At 42.8% G+C, this 16,531-nt stretch overlaps 1 protein-coding gene across 1 annotated transcript in view; it reads right to left on the bottom strand.

Annotated features, from left to right (window-relative positions):
• Positions 1 to 3,900: 3,900 nt before the first annotated feature.
• Positions 3,901 to 16,531, bottom strand: part of pdzrn4 (PDZ domain containing ring finger 4) — a 35,244-nt gene continuing 22,613 nt past the window's right edge. Inside the window, exons 4-9 of the mRNA XM_073480885.1 lie at positions 10,862 to 10,960; positions 9,177 to 9,239; positions 6,468 to 6,569; positions 6,146 to 6,262; positions 4,555 to 5,622; positions 3,901 to 4,473 (exon numbers count right to left, since the gene is read on the bottom strand). Of these exons, the coding sequence (XP_073336986.1) occupies positions 3,901 to 4,473; positions 4,555 to 5,622; positions 6,146 to 6,262; positions 6,468 to 6,569; positions 9,177 to 9,239; positions 10,862 to 10,960 (2,022 nt within the window). The remainder of the gene's footprint in view (positions 4,474 to 4,554; positions 5,623 to 6,145; positions 6,263 to 6,467; positions 6,570 to 9,176; positions 9,240 to 10,861; positions 10,961 to 16,531) is intronic.

The following is a 16,531-nucleotide window of genomic DNA, read 5'->3' as shown; positions in this document are numbered from 1 at the left end:
CAACTCTTCCACAAACACTAATTACCGAATGAACAAAATCCCCACGGTGTCTTCCTCCTGGAGTTGAAGAACCTTTTTGCCCCGTGCGCTTTTATTTTTTAACAGGGAAATCAATGGATGTTACCTGGATTGAACCGGTGGTTTTTGTACATTTTGCAGGCTGTTGTGTGAAGGCGTGTGAGGAGTATTTCTTCACATTTTCCTCTTATTTCAAAAGGTCTGTGACTGCCGTGTTCCAGGTTCTATAAACATCTGACACATTTTTATCATTTCACCGCTTACCGATTGATCAGCAACTGAAAAGATGAAGGAATAGTATGAATCCGTTGGGCCATATTTCAAAGTAAAACAACATATTCTATAACCTGTTAGCTTACGTTAGCATACCACCATCTCATAGCCCCATACGTCCATTGAATACAATGCTACAGCCAGTTAGCTTAGCTTAGCATAAAGACAATGTTGTATGGATTAGACCAATGAGATGGTAAATTATTGAGGTTTAGATGTGCTGCTGTCCTTCAAATTTCCAGAGCTAGGCTAGCTATTTCACCCTGTGTCCAGTCTGTATGCTAAGCTAAGCTACTCCAGACTATGTGTTTATAGTTATCTCATTGCTTTTTCATCCGTAATTTCAAAATACTTCACTTTTCACATGATTAACAATATATATGATTATGAGAAAGGTATAAGAAAGGTAGTGTGTGAAGTTTCAATAATCAGGCAGTAGTAGTTTAAAACAAACTGTGGGGTTTTCTGGTTTACAGTGTGTCACAGAATTATAATGATATTCTCTTTTAATATCATGTCTTCGTCACGCCTCAGACCTAAGCTATGTATTTTGGTCATGCCACTGTTCTTCATTACATGTATGGATATCCAACACCAATTTCAGCGCCGGCCACCACACTGTTGTTACCTCTGTCACAGATCAACATTCAAATACATTCAATTACCTTCGCTGTGCACGTTGGGATTAATCATTTATAATAGTCAGATGACTGCGACGCATCATTCCTCAGTTCCTGTGCCACTTCTGTCACACAGATAGAACCGGTTGGATATTATACAGAAGAGATGGGTAGCTGGGAGGAAAAAGTGGGTGCAGTGCTTACCTGATTTAATATTATGCATAAAAAGCCGTGGTGCTGGGGATGCCAGTCTGATGCCTCTCATTAATTCTTCAGTTCAGTGGGCTGTGGACAGACACAGCAGATTGACAGGGGATGAGGAGACTTCACCGGCATCTCCTTAATGCTTTGAAATGGGAGTATAGTTTAGCTTTGATGCCTCCTATCGCTAAATGGACACGCACCCCCCCCACGTGCACACAGCCTCCGTGCACCCGTGTCCCACCCCCCACACACCGTCAGTCAGTCATCCCAGTGTGAATACATGAATACTGTAAACTGTAGCGACAGGGTAAATTACTCCGTGTGCTATCAAGCCACAAAACATCAAAATGCTTTATGACTTTCCTAAGAGTGTGAATATGGAGATCTGGAGGCTTGGTTTGGTTCAGCCTGGAGGAAGGTGGAGGACTTCTCCAGGTGCAGCAATCATCGCAGTTCCCATCTAATTCTCCCGTGTGTTCGATTCGCAATCATTTTCTTTGTAAATCGCTCACAAATAGACGCTCTGTTTTCAGAGCGTAAGCTGATTGCAAGGTATTGATCACGAGCAGCACTTACGAGGATTTTCCTGCATGATGTAGCAGATAAACAACCTGGCTCCTCTCACGCACGAGCACACCGGATCAAATGTGCTGTTCTCTGCAGGTAATAATACATTTTCCACACAAAGAAACGCACGTTTTTATTTTGGAGAAGGGAGATGCCGGTGTTGCTCTTCTGCCTCTCGAATCCAAACATGTGAACCGCCGGCCTGCATGCATAATGCATGCTGGGTATGATGGAGACATCACTCACTGCTGGCTGAACCACGTTCAAACTGAATTACTAAAAAGTTTTGGAGCTCTGTGCGTTTCATTCTGAGCAGAGGGGGTGAGAGCAGAAACATGATGTGGCTGATTTTGAGTTTTTCCACAGAAAGTAGTCAGAAGGTCACCAGCCAGGTCACTTGGGATTGTTTCCGCTCAGTGTATGGAGGATATCTATTGAATGCAAAAATGACTGAGGAAGACTTTTTCTGCCTGATCTGTTAGACTAAATACAGGTCATATCACGTCCACGGTACACGTATATGAGCTGATTGTCAAGTCAGGAGGTGAAGGGGATGGTGGTGGAGTTAGAGCTAGGCCAGACAGCTGCCAAGGAAGAGACCGCTGTCCGAGGCGGTAAGCATGAAACCACTGGGTGTGCGTGACATTTTCCAGCTGTCTTTGTGCCAACAGAACTGTCTATATTTGAGGAGACATCGAGACATTTTCTGGCCATGTTAGTGGCAACGATACCGGATAGTGTTGGGGAGACGTTGGGACATTTCTGACGAGACATTGGGACATTTTCACCAACAAAACCGGATATTGTGGAGGATACATTTGGACATTTTCCAGCCATCTTTGTGGCAACAAAACCGAATATTTTTAGGTGATGTCGGGGCATTTTCCGGCCGTGTTAGTAGAAAGAAAGCTGGACATTTTCCAGCCGTGTTAGTGGTAATAAAACTGGATAATTTTGAGATGTCGGTATCACACTTTAGCAAGACTAAAAGACTAAGATTTATATATTGACATGTGAAGGTTAAGTCCAGTACAGGTAATAAAGTGACTAAAAGTGAAATCTTTTTAATATTATTGTTTTATTACAAATATCACCATCAACAAATACTGAACTCAAGGCCTCTTCAATGAGCTTTACAGTGAAAAGCAGCAGATTTAAGTTGAAAGGCTGCAATATGATACATTTTCTTGACAATGCCTTGAAACATGTTGGCCTTTCAAGGGTAGCCACTTAATGTGAAATATTTATCAGACGGACCATAAAAATTAATTTACAATAAATAGAAATAACAGTAAACAATATAAATATGAATCTATTTCACATTTTAAACATAATTCACACAGTTATGGTTCATAGTAATGGTTCAGGTGTGACCCAAGGACTGTTTGGGTCAATGTTTGAATTAACCAGGTATTCTACCCCTTGATAAATCAGAGTTGTGACTGTAAGTTGAGGTAAAACTGTTAAAAAAGGAAAAGCCCTCCCAGCTCATGAATAATATGAGCTTCAGAGAAAGCATAACGATACTTCCAGTGCTTCAATTTGAGTGCTCTAAACTTCTCAGGAAAGGGGTCGTTTGAAATGTGGATTCACCGAGTGTCTCCTGTCGTCTCTTCGTGTAGGTCCGGCATACGATGCAGGCTACAGTACAATCAAATAGTGTCAATTCTGACCTTGATGGGTTTTGGTGATACGAACATAAATAAGAAATTACAATAAAATGTTTACAGTACATTGACATTCAGTGTAGAAAAATTCATTACAAAAAGTTACCGAGTTTATAAAGTGTGAAAAATATTGTATTTTCCCCGTTGTAAAAAAATGCCGCCTCGAACGAGGCAAGTGAAGTCGCTTCATACGCAGTGAAACAGAAGAGTGGAGAATATGGAGACACGATACACAGTGTACATGAAGTTAATGTGTTGGTTCGTCACTTTTTTGTCATCAGTTTGAACCAATATGCTACCAAAGTCATCTGCGTTACCAAAAAGCCAGTGTAAGAACAGTGAAAAGTCGTGTTTTGAAAGGCTGAGGTTTTGTAATGATAGTTTTCGGACATTCTTAAAGTGATAGTTACAAAGTTGCCTTCGGGATGCTACAGACGTCCTCAGCAGTGACAGTTTTCATTTCACAAACTGACATATTTTTACATAAAGCAGTAGTTCCTGAAATGCAGGCTACCTGATATTAAAGTGTTTTGTAGTTCTGTATGTGTCCACTAGACGGTTGTGACAGATAGGAAGGCATTATGTACTTTGGAGCCCTCTGGGACTCTCGCCCCGTGGCTCATGAGCTCCTGGATGGTCATCCAGTTATCCAGGATCTTTTTGTTTCGTTTCTTCATCATCTTTTTGTGACTTAGCTCCAAGATATTGATCTCCTTCCTGCCCTCGGCTCCACTGGCCGGCCCCTCTTTTAGACACTCGAGGCGGCTCTTTTGCATGAACTCCCTCCTCTTCCTCTGCTCCCTGGCCCGTGCCAAGTGCTGCTTCCTCTCCTCTTTGCTCCAGTAACGGCCCATCTTCATCTCGCTCATAGCGTCGTCGTCTGTGGTCATGCCTCCGCTCCTCTCCTCTCGGATCCTTAGTGCTCGTTCTCTCAGAATGCGGTCACGAGCGGGCCTCCGGGCCACGTAACGTGTGCCATCAGCACGAACTTTGACCTTCCACTCTAGACGAGGTTCCCCAGGGCGCCCACTCCGGTTCACAGGATCTCGACAGACACTGAGCAGGCTCAGCTGGCTTTGGGAATACTCCAGGGATGAGTGCTGCTGTAGTAGCTGCATGTAGCTCTGCAACACAGACAACATTGTTAGCACACCTCAAAGGTATATCAGCATTGGGTTGACACGTCTTGTCTCAATTTCACCTACCTGAAGTTGCCTGGATCCTCCCTGGCCTGTATAGGGGGTTGTCTGATAAGAAGACCCATAGGGAAGCCCCCTCCTGGAATCTCTGGTCCTCCCTTTTTTTTCACACCTCTCATCATCTGCAGGAAGGGCAGGATCCGACTCAGACCGGGAAGGGTTGCTCTGGTCTGGGCTGCTTGAGATAACAGAGCCTGGGTCTGCCGGTCTGCTATGACTGGGTGTGCCCTGGAGCTTGGGGATAGGGATGGGGCTGGAGGGTGTGGAGGAAGCCAGTCTGAGGTTTTTCTGGTTGGTGATGCTGATGTGTCTCTGCAGTGAGTGATCAGGAGATCTCTCCATACCTAGAGGTGTCGACCGTGCACTCTCCGCCGTGTTGTAGGCGCTGGAGCTGTCCTTCTCTCGGATCTTATCGCTGTCCGACCTTTCTGGGTATTCGTGGATGTCGGCCAACCTGCCGTGCCGCTTGTGACCATCTTTGGGGCTTCGTCCAGGTGAGGACGCGGGTTGTGAGGCGTTTAGCTGGTTGGCCTGGCGGAGCTGATGCGCCTGCATGATGCTCTGGCACTCGAGCTCAATGCTGCGCAGTTCCTCATTTAGCATCCTCAACTCCTGCTCCACTCCATTCTCCCCTCCAACACCATCTATGTCATCTCCATCCCCTCCTCCCTGCTCAGTGAGACTACACTCTATACTGTGTCGAATGGAGTACACCCCACACTCGCCTCCGTTCCTGATTTGACACTTGAGCTCCAAGAGCTGTTGGAAGCGATTCTCTAAACCTAGGATCCCACCTCCACCATTGCGAATACTGACTACCCCTTCATGGCCTTGGCCTTTGGACAATGTCCTTGGACCCTGGGTGTCCTGTGGCACTACAGTCCCTCGTCTTGTGTGTGGATGCTCCGCTCGCCATCGGTCCCTCAGGCAATGAGCAGGGGTCCTCCTGTGGAGTCTACCGAGCAAGGGTTGGTGCTCCGGACTGTCTGTACATCGTCCGAACCCACTGTCTTTGTCTTGATTGTTGGAGGAACAGGTAGCGGTATCTGTTGTCATCTCTTCTTCAGCTTGATGCTGGTGTATAAAGAAAGATACTGTTAGTCCTCCTCAAGGGCAAAAGAGTAAGATAATAAAGAGGCTGACAGTCAGGGTGATAATTTCACCGTGGTTGATTGACATTAGCACGTCTGACTTTCACACTAGAGAGTTGAAATTTCTGTCCTGTCAAAGTCCTACAGTTAATGCTTGCCCTTTCATTTACCAAAATCATAATCTTTCCTGCTTCATTATTGTTTATTTGTAATGGCCACGATCTTCCTCCACTATACCGGAGTTGCCAGGGTTAAAAACAAGAATTTTTGCATCATTGGCATTCAATGTAATCCAGCGACATTCCTGTATGGCAAAAGGACTGAATGATGGTAACGTTGCATAGATCAAATCCTGTGTTCTCATCATCTTTCCTCCTCTGCTTCCTTTGTTTATTTAGTCTATCCTTCCTCCCTACCCCCAATACATTTGCTCCCGCTTTTCCTGACACCCTTCTGCCTCTTTGTTGGAGATTTGTCTCTTGTTTTTTCGTAGTTTACGCTCTCACCTCATCTCCCCTGTCAAAGTTGCGTTCCCTCTGCTTCCTCCTCTCCTCCAGGATCTCCATCTTCAGCTCCTCCACAAGCTGCTGCTGCTCCTCATCAAGCCATACCTCATCCTCCAGCTGAAATCACAAAATCCTGTCAGAAGCCCTGTCTCTCTTGCCATGTGCGATGTATGTGTGTTTGTGTGTGTGTAGAAACTCCAGACAATCATGCTGACAGTTCGAAGGAAAGGAGAAGGCACTTAGCAGGCAGCTGTTGTTATCTGACATGACATGGGTTGTCAAAAATAGGGCAAAGAGCCGGTTCAGGGTTGTGTGTGTTTACCTGGATTTCTGGTCTTGTCACCAGTAGTATGATGCTCCTGGCTTCTTCACTTGACAGCAAGGCAACGGCTTTCTCTCTGTCTTGCACTTCACAGCCATTAATCTGTACATCAAAGACAAGTACAGATGGTCATGTTAAGAAGAACGAACTTGTTAAAAGTCCCAAAGACATCCCCGAGAAAGGCAATCTGTGCTTTTTATCATTATCATCCATTTTATAGTAATCACATGCTGACACCTTTCCTCTTCGCTCACTCTTTCTACCCATTTTCTCCCTCCATTAGTCTTTTTTCACACTTTTTTTCCTCCTCCTTCCTGCCATCACTTCGTCCAACTCCACGCACCCCAGGAAAGGCCTGGGTAGACTGCACGCTTGGTAAGGAAGTCAATTGCGAGTGCGTAGTCCGACCTCACGAGAGTCTGCTCTCACCACACATCCAGACACACAATTAACTGTTCTTTGACAGGTGGCGTTCATCTTTTCCTCACTAGAGTAATGGGGCTGTCAGGAGAAGATAATAGGGCCTGGAGTATAGCAGGCCCCGCTACCAACAATCACTCACACCACTGGGACACAGAAGCACTACAGTGGAGAGAACAGAGCTACTCAGTGTTACAGTATAGACAATAAATATGGAGGAGAGGTAATGCTGGTGCACAAGACGACATCAAACTATATTTTAGCGTTACATGTAATGGAAATACCTCAGGAAATCAGATTTATATAAACTAACAAGAATAAATATGAAAGTACTCCTTTCTGTGTGAATGTCACAGCTCAGAGTTCCACTACAATGTTGTATTCGGCAAAGTACATAATGCCTTCCTATCTGTCACAACTGTCTAATGGACGCATACAGAACTACAGAACACTTTAATATCAAGTAGCCTACACTGTCGATTAATCTCTCAATTTCTTTTATGATTGATTGATTAGTTGTTTGGTCCATAAAATGTCAGAAAATTATGAAAAATGTTGCTTAGTGATTAAGATGACGTCCCCAAATGTCTTGTTTTCTCCACAACACCAAAGATATTCAGCTTACTGTCATAGAGGAGTAAGGAAACTAGAAAATATTCACATTTAAAGGAGCAATATGTAAGAATATTAGTTAGCAGGACTCAAAGACTGCTATGTTTTGTGTTGCAGCGATATCAACTGAAGTTAGCATGCTAACCAGCTTAGCCAACCAGACCTAAAAACCATTCTCCTAGCGGCCCAAAGCTCCTGTGCTAGTGGTTTACAGTAAACACTCTCCCAGTAGGCTAGCTGCATGGCTAACTTAGCTAACAATAGCTACAATCATAGTAAGCAGCAGTTAGCTGTTACTCTGGTGATATGCTGACCTTATTTGTCGGGAGTATGAATTGAACAGGTGGCCAATTCTTACATATTGCATCTTTAAGAACCTGAAATCAGAGAATCTTGACTTTTTCTCTCAAAATAGTTTTGCAATTCATGTAATTGTTCAATAACGATTAATCATTGCAGCTCAACCTGCATTATATAAAGACAGTTTTTACCCTTTTAACCCTTCTATTTGAAAATAAATACACATTTTCTATTTATCTTTTTACAGTATGGATGCATGCATAATGTAAATTTTGCATTGAAAGCTGACGTGTGTGTTTTCTAACTTGACTTATGATCAAAAGCGATAAGATTGAGTGAAGTGCCCTGAGTTCACTGTTGAAGAGACATGCCTGAGATGTTTATCCCTCTTTATTGAGGGCAGTGTCTATGTCAGTTCATATTGAAAAGAGAAATTTCATCATGTTTGGTGAAATTGAGCGTATGGCTTCAAAGCGGCGCGCTCGTCTTTGCAATATACAGACTCATTTTTGAAAAGGTGTTTTGCCACTGCATATTCCTCTCCTTTACAAGAAGACCACACTGCTCTGCAGCGCAATGACCTCATCATTCAGGAAAGCATACTAAAAGGGAACTGTGAGACTCTTCACAGGCGAACAGATCTGTAAGCCTTCAGCACAACTTACAGATGTCAGGAGGGCAAGTAAGAGGCAGAAGGTGTTTTCAATGACTTCAGCGACTAATAGGGTGAGGTCACGCCTACAGGAGTATCTAATGAATGCAGAAAACACCTCTACATACCCATATCTGAGTTGGTATCAAACATAGAGAGCATAGGTGATGTCTCGTTAAGTCTTAACGAGGGACTTATTACCGTGGCTAGCCTGGAGTCAAGAAACCTTTTGTTAATCCTGTACAGATACAGATAAAATCCAAAGAATAAATATGTTGGGAAAGTAAATATAAGGTTGCAGCATTTCACTCGTTCTCGGTTAGAGAGGACTATCCACAATCTCCGACCCCCATAGGTGTTTTTGCATAATGAGACTGAGAAGGGATAAGGAGTGCTTGAGATGATGTAGTGCCTGGTGTAGCTGCGACCAGGGACTTTAATTTCCCTGGTAAAACGAGGTCATTAAATATACATATGCTTGCCCAGACTGGGGACACCAGCAGATTGGAAATCCTCTAAACAGACCGCCTTGCAAGTGGCTCCGAGGATCTACATGGCATGTTTGCAAAGGAAGCAAGAAGTAGAGGGTTTTTTTTTTTTTTTTTAGTTAAGTTATTATCCTGTCCGTGATGTCAAGAATACTGAGGCTTAAACCTTGACATGTGTAAAGCCACGTGAGTTCGTAATATAATCTGTCGAGAATGTACTGAGATGAAAACACACACCTGTAGAATACGATCTCCTTCCTTGATACGTCCATCTCTGGCTGCTATGCTGTTTGGCTCCACCTGCACAAAAGAAGGTGAAAATCAATGCTGACAACCGGTCGTTGTGTATCTCTGACACACCACTGATGCACCGCTCTCTCACTAACACTCTCTCATCTCTGCCGTCAGGAATAAAAGTCTGTTCTTTTTGCTTATTTTCCTGCTGACAACCCTGTCTTTTTCATACAACACAGGTGGGTTTTCACAGGTTCTTGTGTCAGTGCTTCTCATTTATCCTGAGTTTAATAGCTGGCGACACTGACTGAGGTAACATGTAAGTCCTTGACATCATACAAAAGATGCTTGCGAGTCATAAATGAAGCATGAGCGGAAAGACCACGAGAGACCGTGAGGAGAAGACTCGAGAAAAGTCCCAAGTGATTACGGCACAGACGTGATTCTATTTTAGTTGAACGAATCAACACCTCGCGTTTTTTCAAAACGCATCCCGGCGGATCTGCAACAACACTACAAGCCCTCGATAATCATTTCATAAACTTTGTTGTTCTCACATTGAAGATCAAGAGAGATAGCTACATGTGGAGGAAAAAAAATGTATCAAGCACTTCCCAAAGTTGCACTGATACTATCCATACATACATTTTAATGAGGGGAAATTAGCATTTTTATGCTGTTTTAACAAACATACAAAAATAGATGACGGAGGGAAGCTGCTTTAACAATCTGCTGAGGTTCAGCTGGTACCGGTGTTGTTTGTTGTATTCAGATTGTTCATCTGAATACCAGAGAAATATAAGCAATCTTAAAAAGGTTAAAAGGAGCCACAGGTCTTTGTATTTCTGCCAGTCACACTGTTATGGCAGCGTTCTAATCCTCATAACAGCTTTTACTTTTCACTCCCACGCCTTTTTTCTCCTTCATAACTGGATTGAAACCGCACCTGCTGTCAGACAAAACATTTTCTAATTCGGCTTGTAGTGCTTAAAGCCCTAATAATTCCATATAATGCAATAATCTGTTTTCATTTTCTCTTATCAACAATTTTGCAAGAGGAAGTTTTTTTTTTTCCTGAGCTGCAAATGATTTGAATTTTAAAAAGGAATCTCTGCAATATGTTCCCTCTTTGTTGTGAGTGTTTGGTATTCAGAGGGGGTACAGTAAATGGGAAAATGGGTGTCATTTCACTTACTGCGGGGGGGCGGGGAGGAGAGGGTTGTAGCTCAGAGCTAATTAAAACCGTCAATTAAATCACTTTAAAGGAGAAGGAATGAGAATGAGATTCACATTTCAAACCTGACTTCCTCTTTGGCCATGCGTGGCTCATTCAGAGTTGATATTTGACTGGCAAACATTTCTTTCTCCTTACTCCCTAGTTGATTTCGACTTGCTCCCTGCTTCAGGATGTGAGGATGGAAATTCAAATGGGATTTCATGCCACCTTTTAATAACTTCCTGCTCCAAAGGAAAGTGATCGCCCTGAGTTTGATTTAACAAACCTGCAGCCTTCATCGGGGAGCGCTTGTTTCTACTCCAGTGCCTCTCTTGAGCGTCGCATTTTATTTTACAGAACAGTAAATATCTATTATGTGGAAGGTAATTGTCTGACATGAAGAAGCAATTGCCATTAAATCCTAAAAAGAAGATAGTTAAATAACAATGTGCAACAGTATTTTTGTACCTACCTGGCTGACATAGATGCCGGTGTCCTCCTCATCATCAGTCCTGTAGCACAGTGTCAAGCCAAGCTTCTCCTGGCTGTTCTGCCTGCACAGCTCCACCTCCTGTTACAACACACACAAATACACCAATAATGTTTTAAACCAAACAAGTTTTCCCACGGGCCACCTGTTGGGAGCCTATGATTTCCCTAGTGGATTTGATGGTTTCCAAAACCATATCAACTCAAACGCAGAGTTTATTCATCTGTTTTACAGAACAGCTGAAATGATACCACCCACCCTTCATCCCCCACCCATGGGAGATGAAGTCCAACTTGATGGTTACGCTCTACATAACTGTAACTAATCACTTTGGGAGTGTTTTTGTTCAGTAGTGAATTTGCTTCAGGCGCGAGGATTGTTGCATAGTGTATTCCCAAGCCTCTAATCCTAACCTTGACTGTAACAACTACATGCCTAACCACCAAACATAACCAGTGAGAACTTTAATCATTACAGTTGCTAGCTACATACAGGAGGTGTCCAAAGCAGTTGGATGTAGACTATTTAAGAGACATGGCTGCAATAGTACATGTTCTTGATTGCCTATCTATCATGTCAAGGCTTTTAAGGGTGCAATATGTAAGAACTGGCCACCTGGAAATTCATACTCCAAAGAAATAGGGGCGCAGAATATCACCTGAGCATTCGCTAACAGTAGCTCTCTTTAGCCTAGATCAGTTAGCCATGCAGCTAGTGCTCCAGACTGAGAGCTCCGAGCATCGGGTGAGTTTTTGTCTTCTTTACATTGCTACCCCAGGAAATGGCAGGGGCTAGCTGTTAGCATGCTAACTTCAGGAGATACCTCTGCAACACAATACATCCACGTCTTTGACACATTATCAGAACTGACGTTGTTTTCTGTTGATAATTTAAGTTGATATGACTAAAGTGTTGGCAAACATTTGCCTGCTTACACATCCAGCAGACACGTAGCAAAATTAGTATTCATTTGGTGCTCTTCTTTTTGCTCTTCTTTGGTCTCCACCAACTCCTGAAGGAAATATTTCATATATTTGGATTCATTTAATCTTTATTTAACCAGGCAGTCTCATTGAGATCAAAATATAGTTTCCAAAAGAGACCAGGAACAAGAAACATCTCTTTAGCTCCTTAATGCTACGCTATGTTCACCAGCTAGTTGCTAACATATTCTGTCATTTGTTCTGGACAATGTATTGTGGGTTTATCAGAATTTTTCAACTTAACTGCCTGCTGTGTCCAGAAATGGTGCTGAATAGAGCATGTGAGTACACCAAAAGGGTCAAATTGTTGCCGTTAAAAACAGTTAGCTGAGAGAAGCTAACGCTCTTTAGAGCTAAGGGCAACTGCAGTCACCCACGACACAGCCACTTTGTCTTTTTTTTGTAAATTCAGTATAAAAATATAAATATAGTGCAGCTTGAAGGATGATTACTAAATGAGTTTGAAAAAAACATCTTTGGTTATCTTCCATAACTTAAATCAAGCTGCTACCCTGCTAGGCTGTTAGCTATTATTCAGATTATCAGAGAAAAAGGTGTCTTGCCAGCACAATGAATGAACATGTACACACACACAATAGAGTGTAAGGTACAATGTAACACACACACACAGAGACACACACACAAACACACACAGCCCCAGCATGTGTTCTGTACATCAATGGAATAACAGCCTGTTAGTATCAAACTGAATCCAGCATGTGGCAACGTACAGGGCAGGTGTTTGATGGCTGTAGTGGTGGTATTTCACCGATTGGTCCCCTCCCACAGGAAATATCTCTAAATTTAGCCCCCGACCAGCTACTGGCTCCTTTTGATCCCCGCTGTGTATAAAGGTAATCACATAAAGATAACTCTGGGGGGTAATCTTTATTAACCCCACGCTGCCAAATTCATTTCAGCACGGTGAAGTTGTGAAAGGAGGGGAGCGGGGTAAAAAGGGGATGATGATGGGGGGGCAAGAATTAAACCCCAACCCCCTTTTTTTCTGTCATGGGAAACCACGATAGCAGAGATTGACAGGGGAAGTAATTAATTTCTGTGGCATTTAACCCCCTGTGCAGACAGCCCTGACCTTCAAAGGTTGGGGTGTGTTAGGAGTTTATAATATAGTAACACCATATGCTGGTCTTGACTACCCACACACGCTCCTCACCGGTTAAGTTAACTGTCTGATTTGTACACACCCTGACAGTGAGATCAGATAGCATTTAGCACGCCTTAATGTCAGTGCACATTATTCTGGATTTTACTGGATTACTGGAGTCAGTTATGGTGGAGCGAAGCCCACCAGTGATTGGTCTCCAGATGTGTGGAGCCGTGGGTGCTGAAACTGCAGAGAGGCTCATTTAGTGATGATTGGATCCTAATATGTGCCACTGTGGAGTTTGGATTATGGCCCAGCAGTGATGTCTAACTAATTTCACGTGTCTTATAATGCATAGTGACAACTAATGGAATTTATCTTCTTAAATTACTGTTTGTGTTTTCCCAATTTTCAACAGGAGATCACATTTACCACATGCTACTAAGGTGTACGAGGAATGAAGACGTATGACAATAGGTCTTTTACAGCCAAATTACACATCTGTTAGAAACATTCATTTTAATATGCACCTAACAGTTACCTAATGCTTCATTCAAAAGACATTACTGCCATTACTGTTCATTGGCTCATTGTTTCCACTTTGCAGGTGATGATATCCTTCCAGCTGTCACTGTTTTTACAGCAACAGTCTTTGAAGTGTAGTGATGATGATTCTGTCAGGAAAGGCTTACAAATTATGTTTTTTTTAGCTTCCCTCAGCATTTTGTTAATTTGCATTAGTGCTACTTGGTGGTACATCGTGGGAGTATGGCCATTGACAACCTCAACACAAACCAGTTGGTGCTGGGGAGGGTAGCTTTTCAAAATGTGACAAAGGTACCCTAAGGATGCCATCAGGGGTTTTATTGGATTGTGTTTAAAAACTATTGCTAACTAAACAGCGAGTGTATGATGAAGGTCCAGTTTGCCAGGTGCTGGCACTCGCATGTTGCTTTGGGAGTAGCTGGCAACCAGCCTATTCAGTTGTTTAGGGTATGAGGACACAGTATGTTGGATTCTAGGATCCAGCATTTTTGTGCTTGGCTCGTACGACAGAGTAAAAACTGGGATATTTTAGCCCAGGCTGCATTAATTTTGACCATTCTTTATTAAATCTGTCTTTTCTAAGTCCCCTAATATGCTGTACACTCCCCCTGTACGCCCTTTGAATACCAATATTTTTTGTTTTTGAGGATTAATAAAACATCCAGCTTCTGATGTTTGGCACCGGTTTACGATTCATAATTAAGACATGTTTATTTTGATTAATTCGGCAAACAGCTGACTGGCTGCTTTCTGGCAGGCTGCTGCCAGTTCATTAACAGCACTGTGTAACCTGGTGACCAAACAGAGCGTTCATTAAAATCACTTTGCCTGAGAAGTAAATTAATATCCGAAAGGGGTGCAACTGTTGAGAACATGATTAACTCTGATAGTCGCAGCAGTATTTTTAGTAACTTTGGAAATTGCGATTGGGATCGTGCTATTCCACTGTGAACTTTTAACAATCAAAGCATCCGTAAAACTGTTAGCTCTGAAACTCCTTTACTACATCCACTGTCTGCTACTTGGCAGCATTATAGTTTGGTAGATTTGGCAGAAGTAGCAGGAGTATTATGACAGCAGGAGTACCCATGTGGACAATCAGTTGGAAGTGAAGCTAAACCTGTCAGAAGTAATGGCAGCCCTATTCTGTTCCATCCAGGAGAAAAGCCATTCATGTTTCAGTTAGATACACATGGATGGACAGAGGTAAGTGAGGATGGCTGATTTGGTGTGTGTACGTCTGGCAGGTGGGGGTGGGAGTTGACTGTACGTGTGTGTGTGTGTGTGTGTGTGTGTGTAAAGCTGACCTTGTTCTGATACTACTGCTATTACCACACATGAGCCCTCCCACCCCCGCTCCCACCTCTAACACACACACGGGAGACTCTTTCATCCAGATGACGCTGTAAGGTATAAGGCCACAGCTGGCAGCAGAGGAATCCTAATGACCCACAATGCAGTTCACTGAGCCAGGAAGTGCCTATTAAACCAGGGGGGACCACTGACAGTAGCAAACGTCACCCATCACTGTCACCTAGCATGACCCCGAGGGCCACTGTCGTACTGGCATGATGCATCTTTGACAAGGGTGACACTCGACTGAATGGCAGACTGCCCTCTTCTGAGCACAAGATTTTAAAGTACGTACACCTTAAGCTGGCATAACTGGAGCTGCTCACTGAATGAAATATGTATGAATAAAATAGGCAGGTTTTGGGTTTCATCATTCATAACCAGCTACTTGGACAAACTTATATGTGATTCAATTGTTGTCAGTTCAACAAAGGCCAGTGGAGTTGGTCAATTAAACTACAGGGAGTGCTTGAGTTAAGTGAAAAATCTAATTATTATATGGCCCTGGATTTTATTTATAATATTCATTCGACTATGGTTGAGTGAGCACTTGGTTGAACTGAGTAACGTCTGAGTATTTCCACATCCGTACCCTTGATGAAGCAAAATCTTCGTAGTTTTCTAATTACAACCATCAATATCAATTTAAGGCTTAAATCAACAACTTCCTGTAAACCCCACCCATTTCATATTCAGGCACCTCCCTCTCCAGATTAAGCCCCGCCACCTGCATACAGATACAAATACAGGTAATTAAGTTTGTCGTTTGGTGATCCCCTGATGTTTCCTCTATGCTCTTATCAGGTAAAACATTTTTTTATTTTTTTTTTTAAACTCAAACTTATCGACATCAGCCTCAGCCTTACATTGTGTTTTAGTGTTAATTAGCAAAGGTTAGCGCTTACATGCTAAAGTAAGATGAACAGGGTCAACATTAGCATTCTCATTGTGATCATGTTAGCACGCCAACGTTATCACTTAGCGTTGCACTTCAGACGGCCTCAAAGAATCCTAGCAGGCCTGCAGATGTTCATCTTCGACTATATATATGTCTACTTAAGGGGAATGTGGAAGTAATGCAGCTTTAAGGCATTTTGCGTTGTAAAGAAGCACAATTTGTTGCATTACAAACGAGCAATGAGTGAATTGATTCCATTCACAATCTGCTGCCTCCTATTTATGAGGTTTACTTGTATAAGTGGTGGACATACAGTAGATAAAACTGATTTCATACATACCACAGATGGCAGATACACCACCAACCATAACTTAATAATGAACATAACCGGATTAATGAATCAGTGCAAGGTCATTGCTCACCCAAACCTCGAAACTATGCTCTAATAATCATTTTGTGAGTTGTAAATGGAAAGCCCACCAAATCCATTCTGATTCCAGTGAATATGTCCTTCTTGACACATAACATACTCACAATTTCTGTTCAGCTTTAAGTGGCTGTCTGAAAAGGGGCTCAAACAATTCTGAGGGACAGCGCATGAAGAAAAGGAAACTAACAGCGGTCTGAATGAAAAACACAGGTAATTCAACAGGGAGGCCTTTCAGAGAGGGGTTTTCTTTTGGTACGATTGAATGAAAAATGGCCTTCCGTCTTAAACCCAGGGACTTCGCTATGCTACACAAAACAACCTGAAGAGTGGGTGCAAT

This window comes from Pagrus major, chromosome 14, assembly GCF_040436345.1.
Source record: "Pagrus major chromosome 14, Pma_NU_1.0".
NCBI classification, from domain to species: domain Eukaryota; kingdom Metazoa; phylum Chordata; class Actinopteri; order Spariformes; family Sparidae; genus Pagrus; species Pagrus major.
The sequence above is the reverse complement of the archived record's forward strand: the minus strand, read 5'-3'. Positions and strand labels throughout refer to the sequence as shown.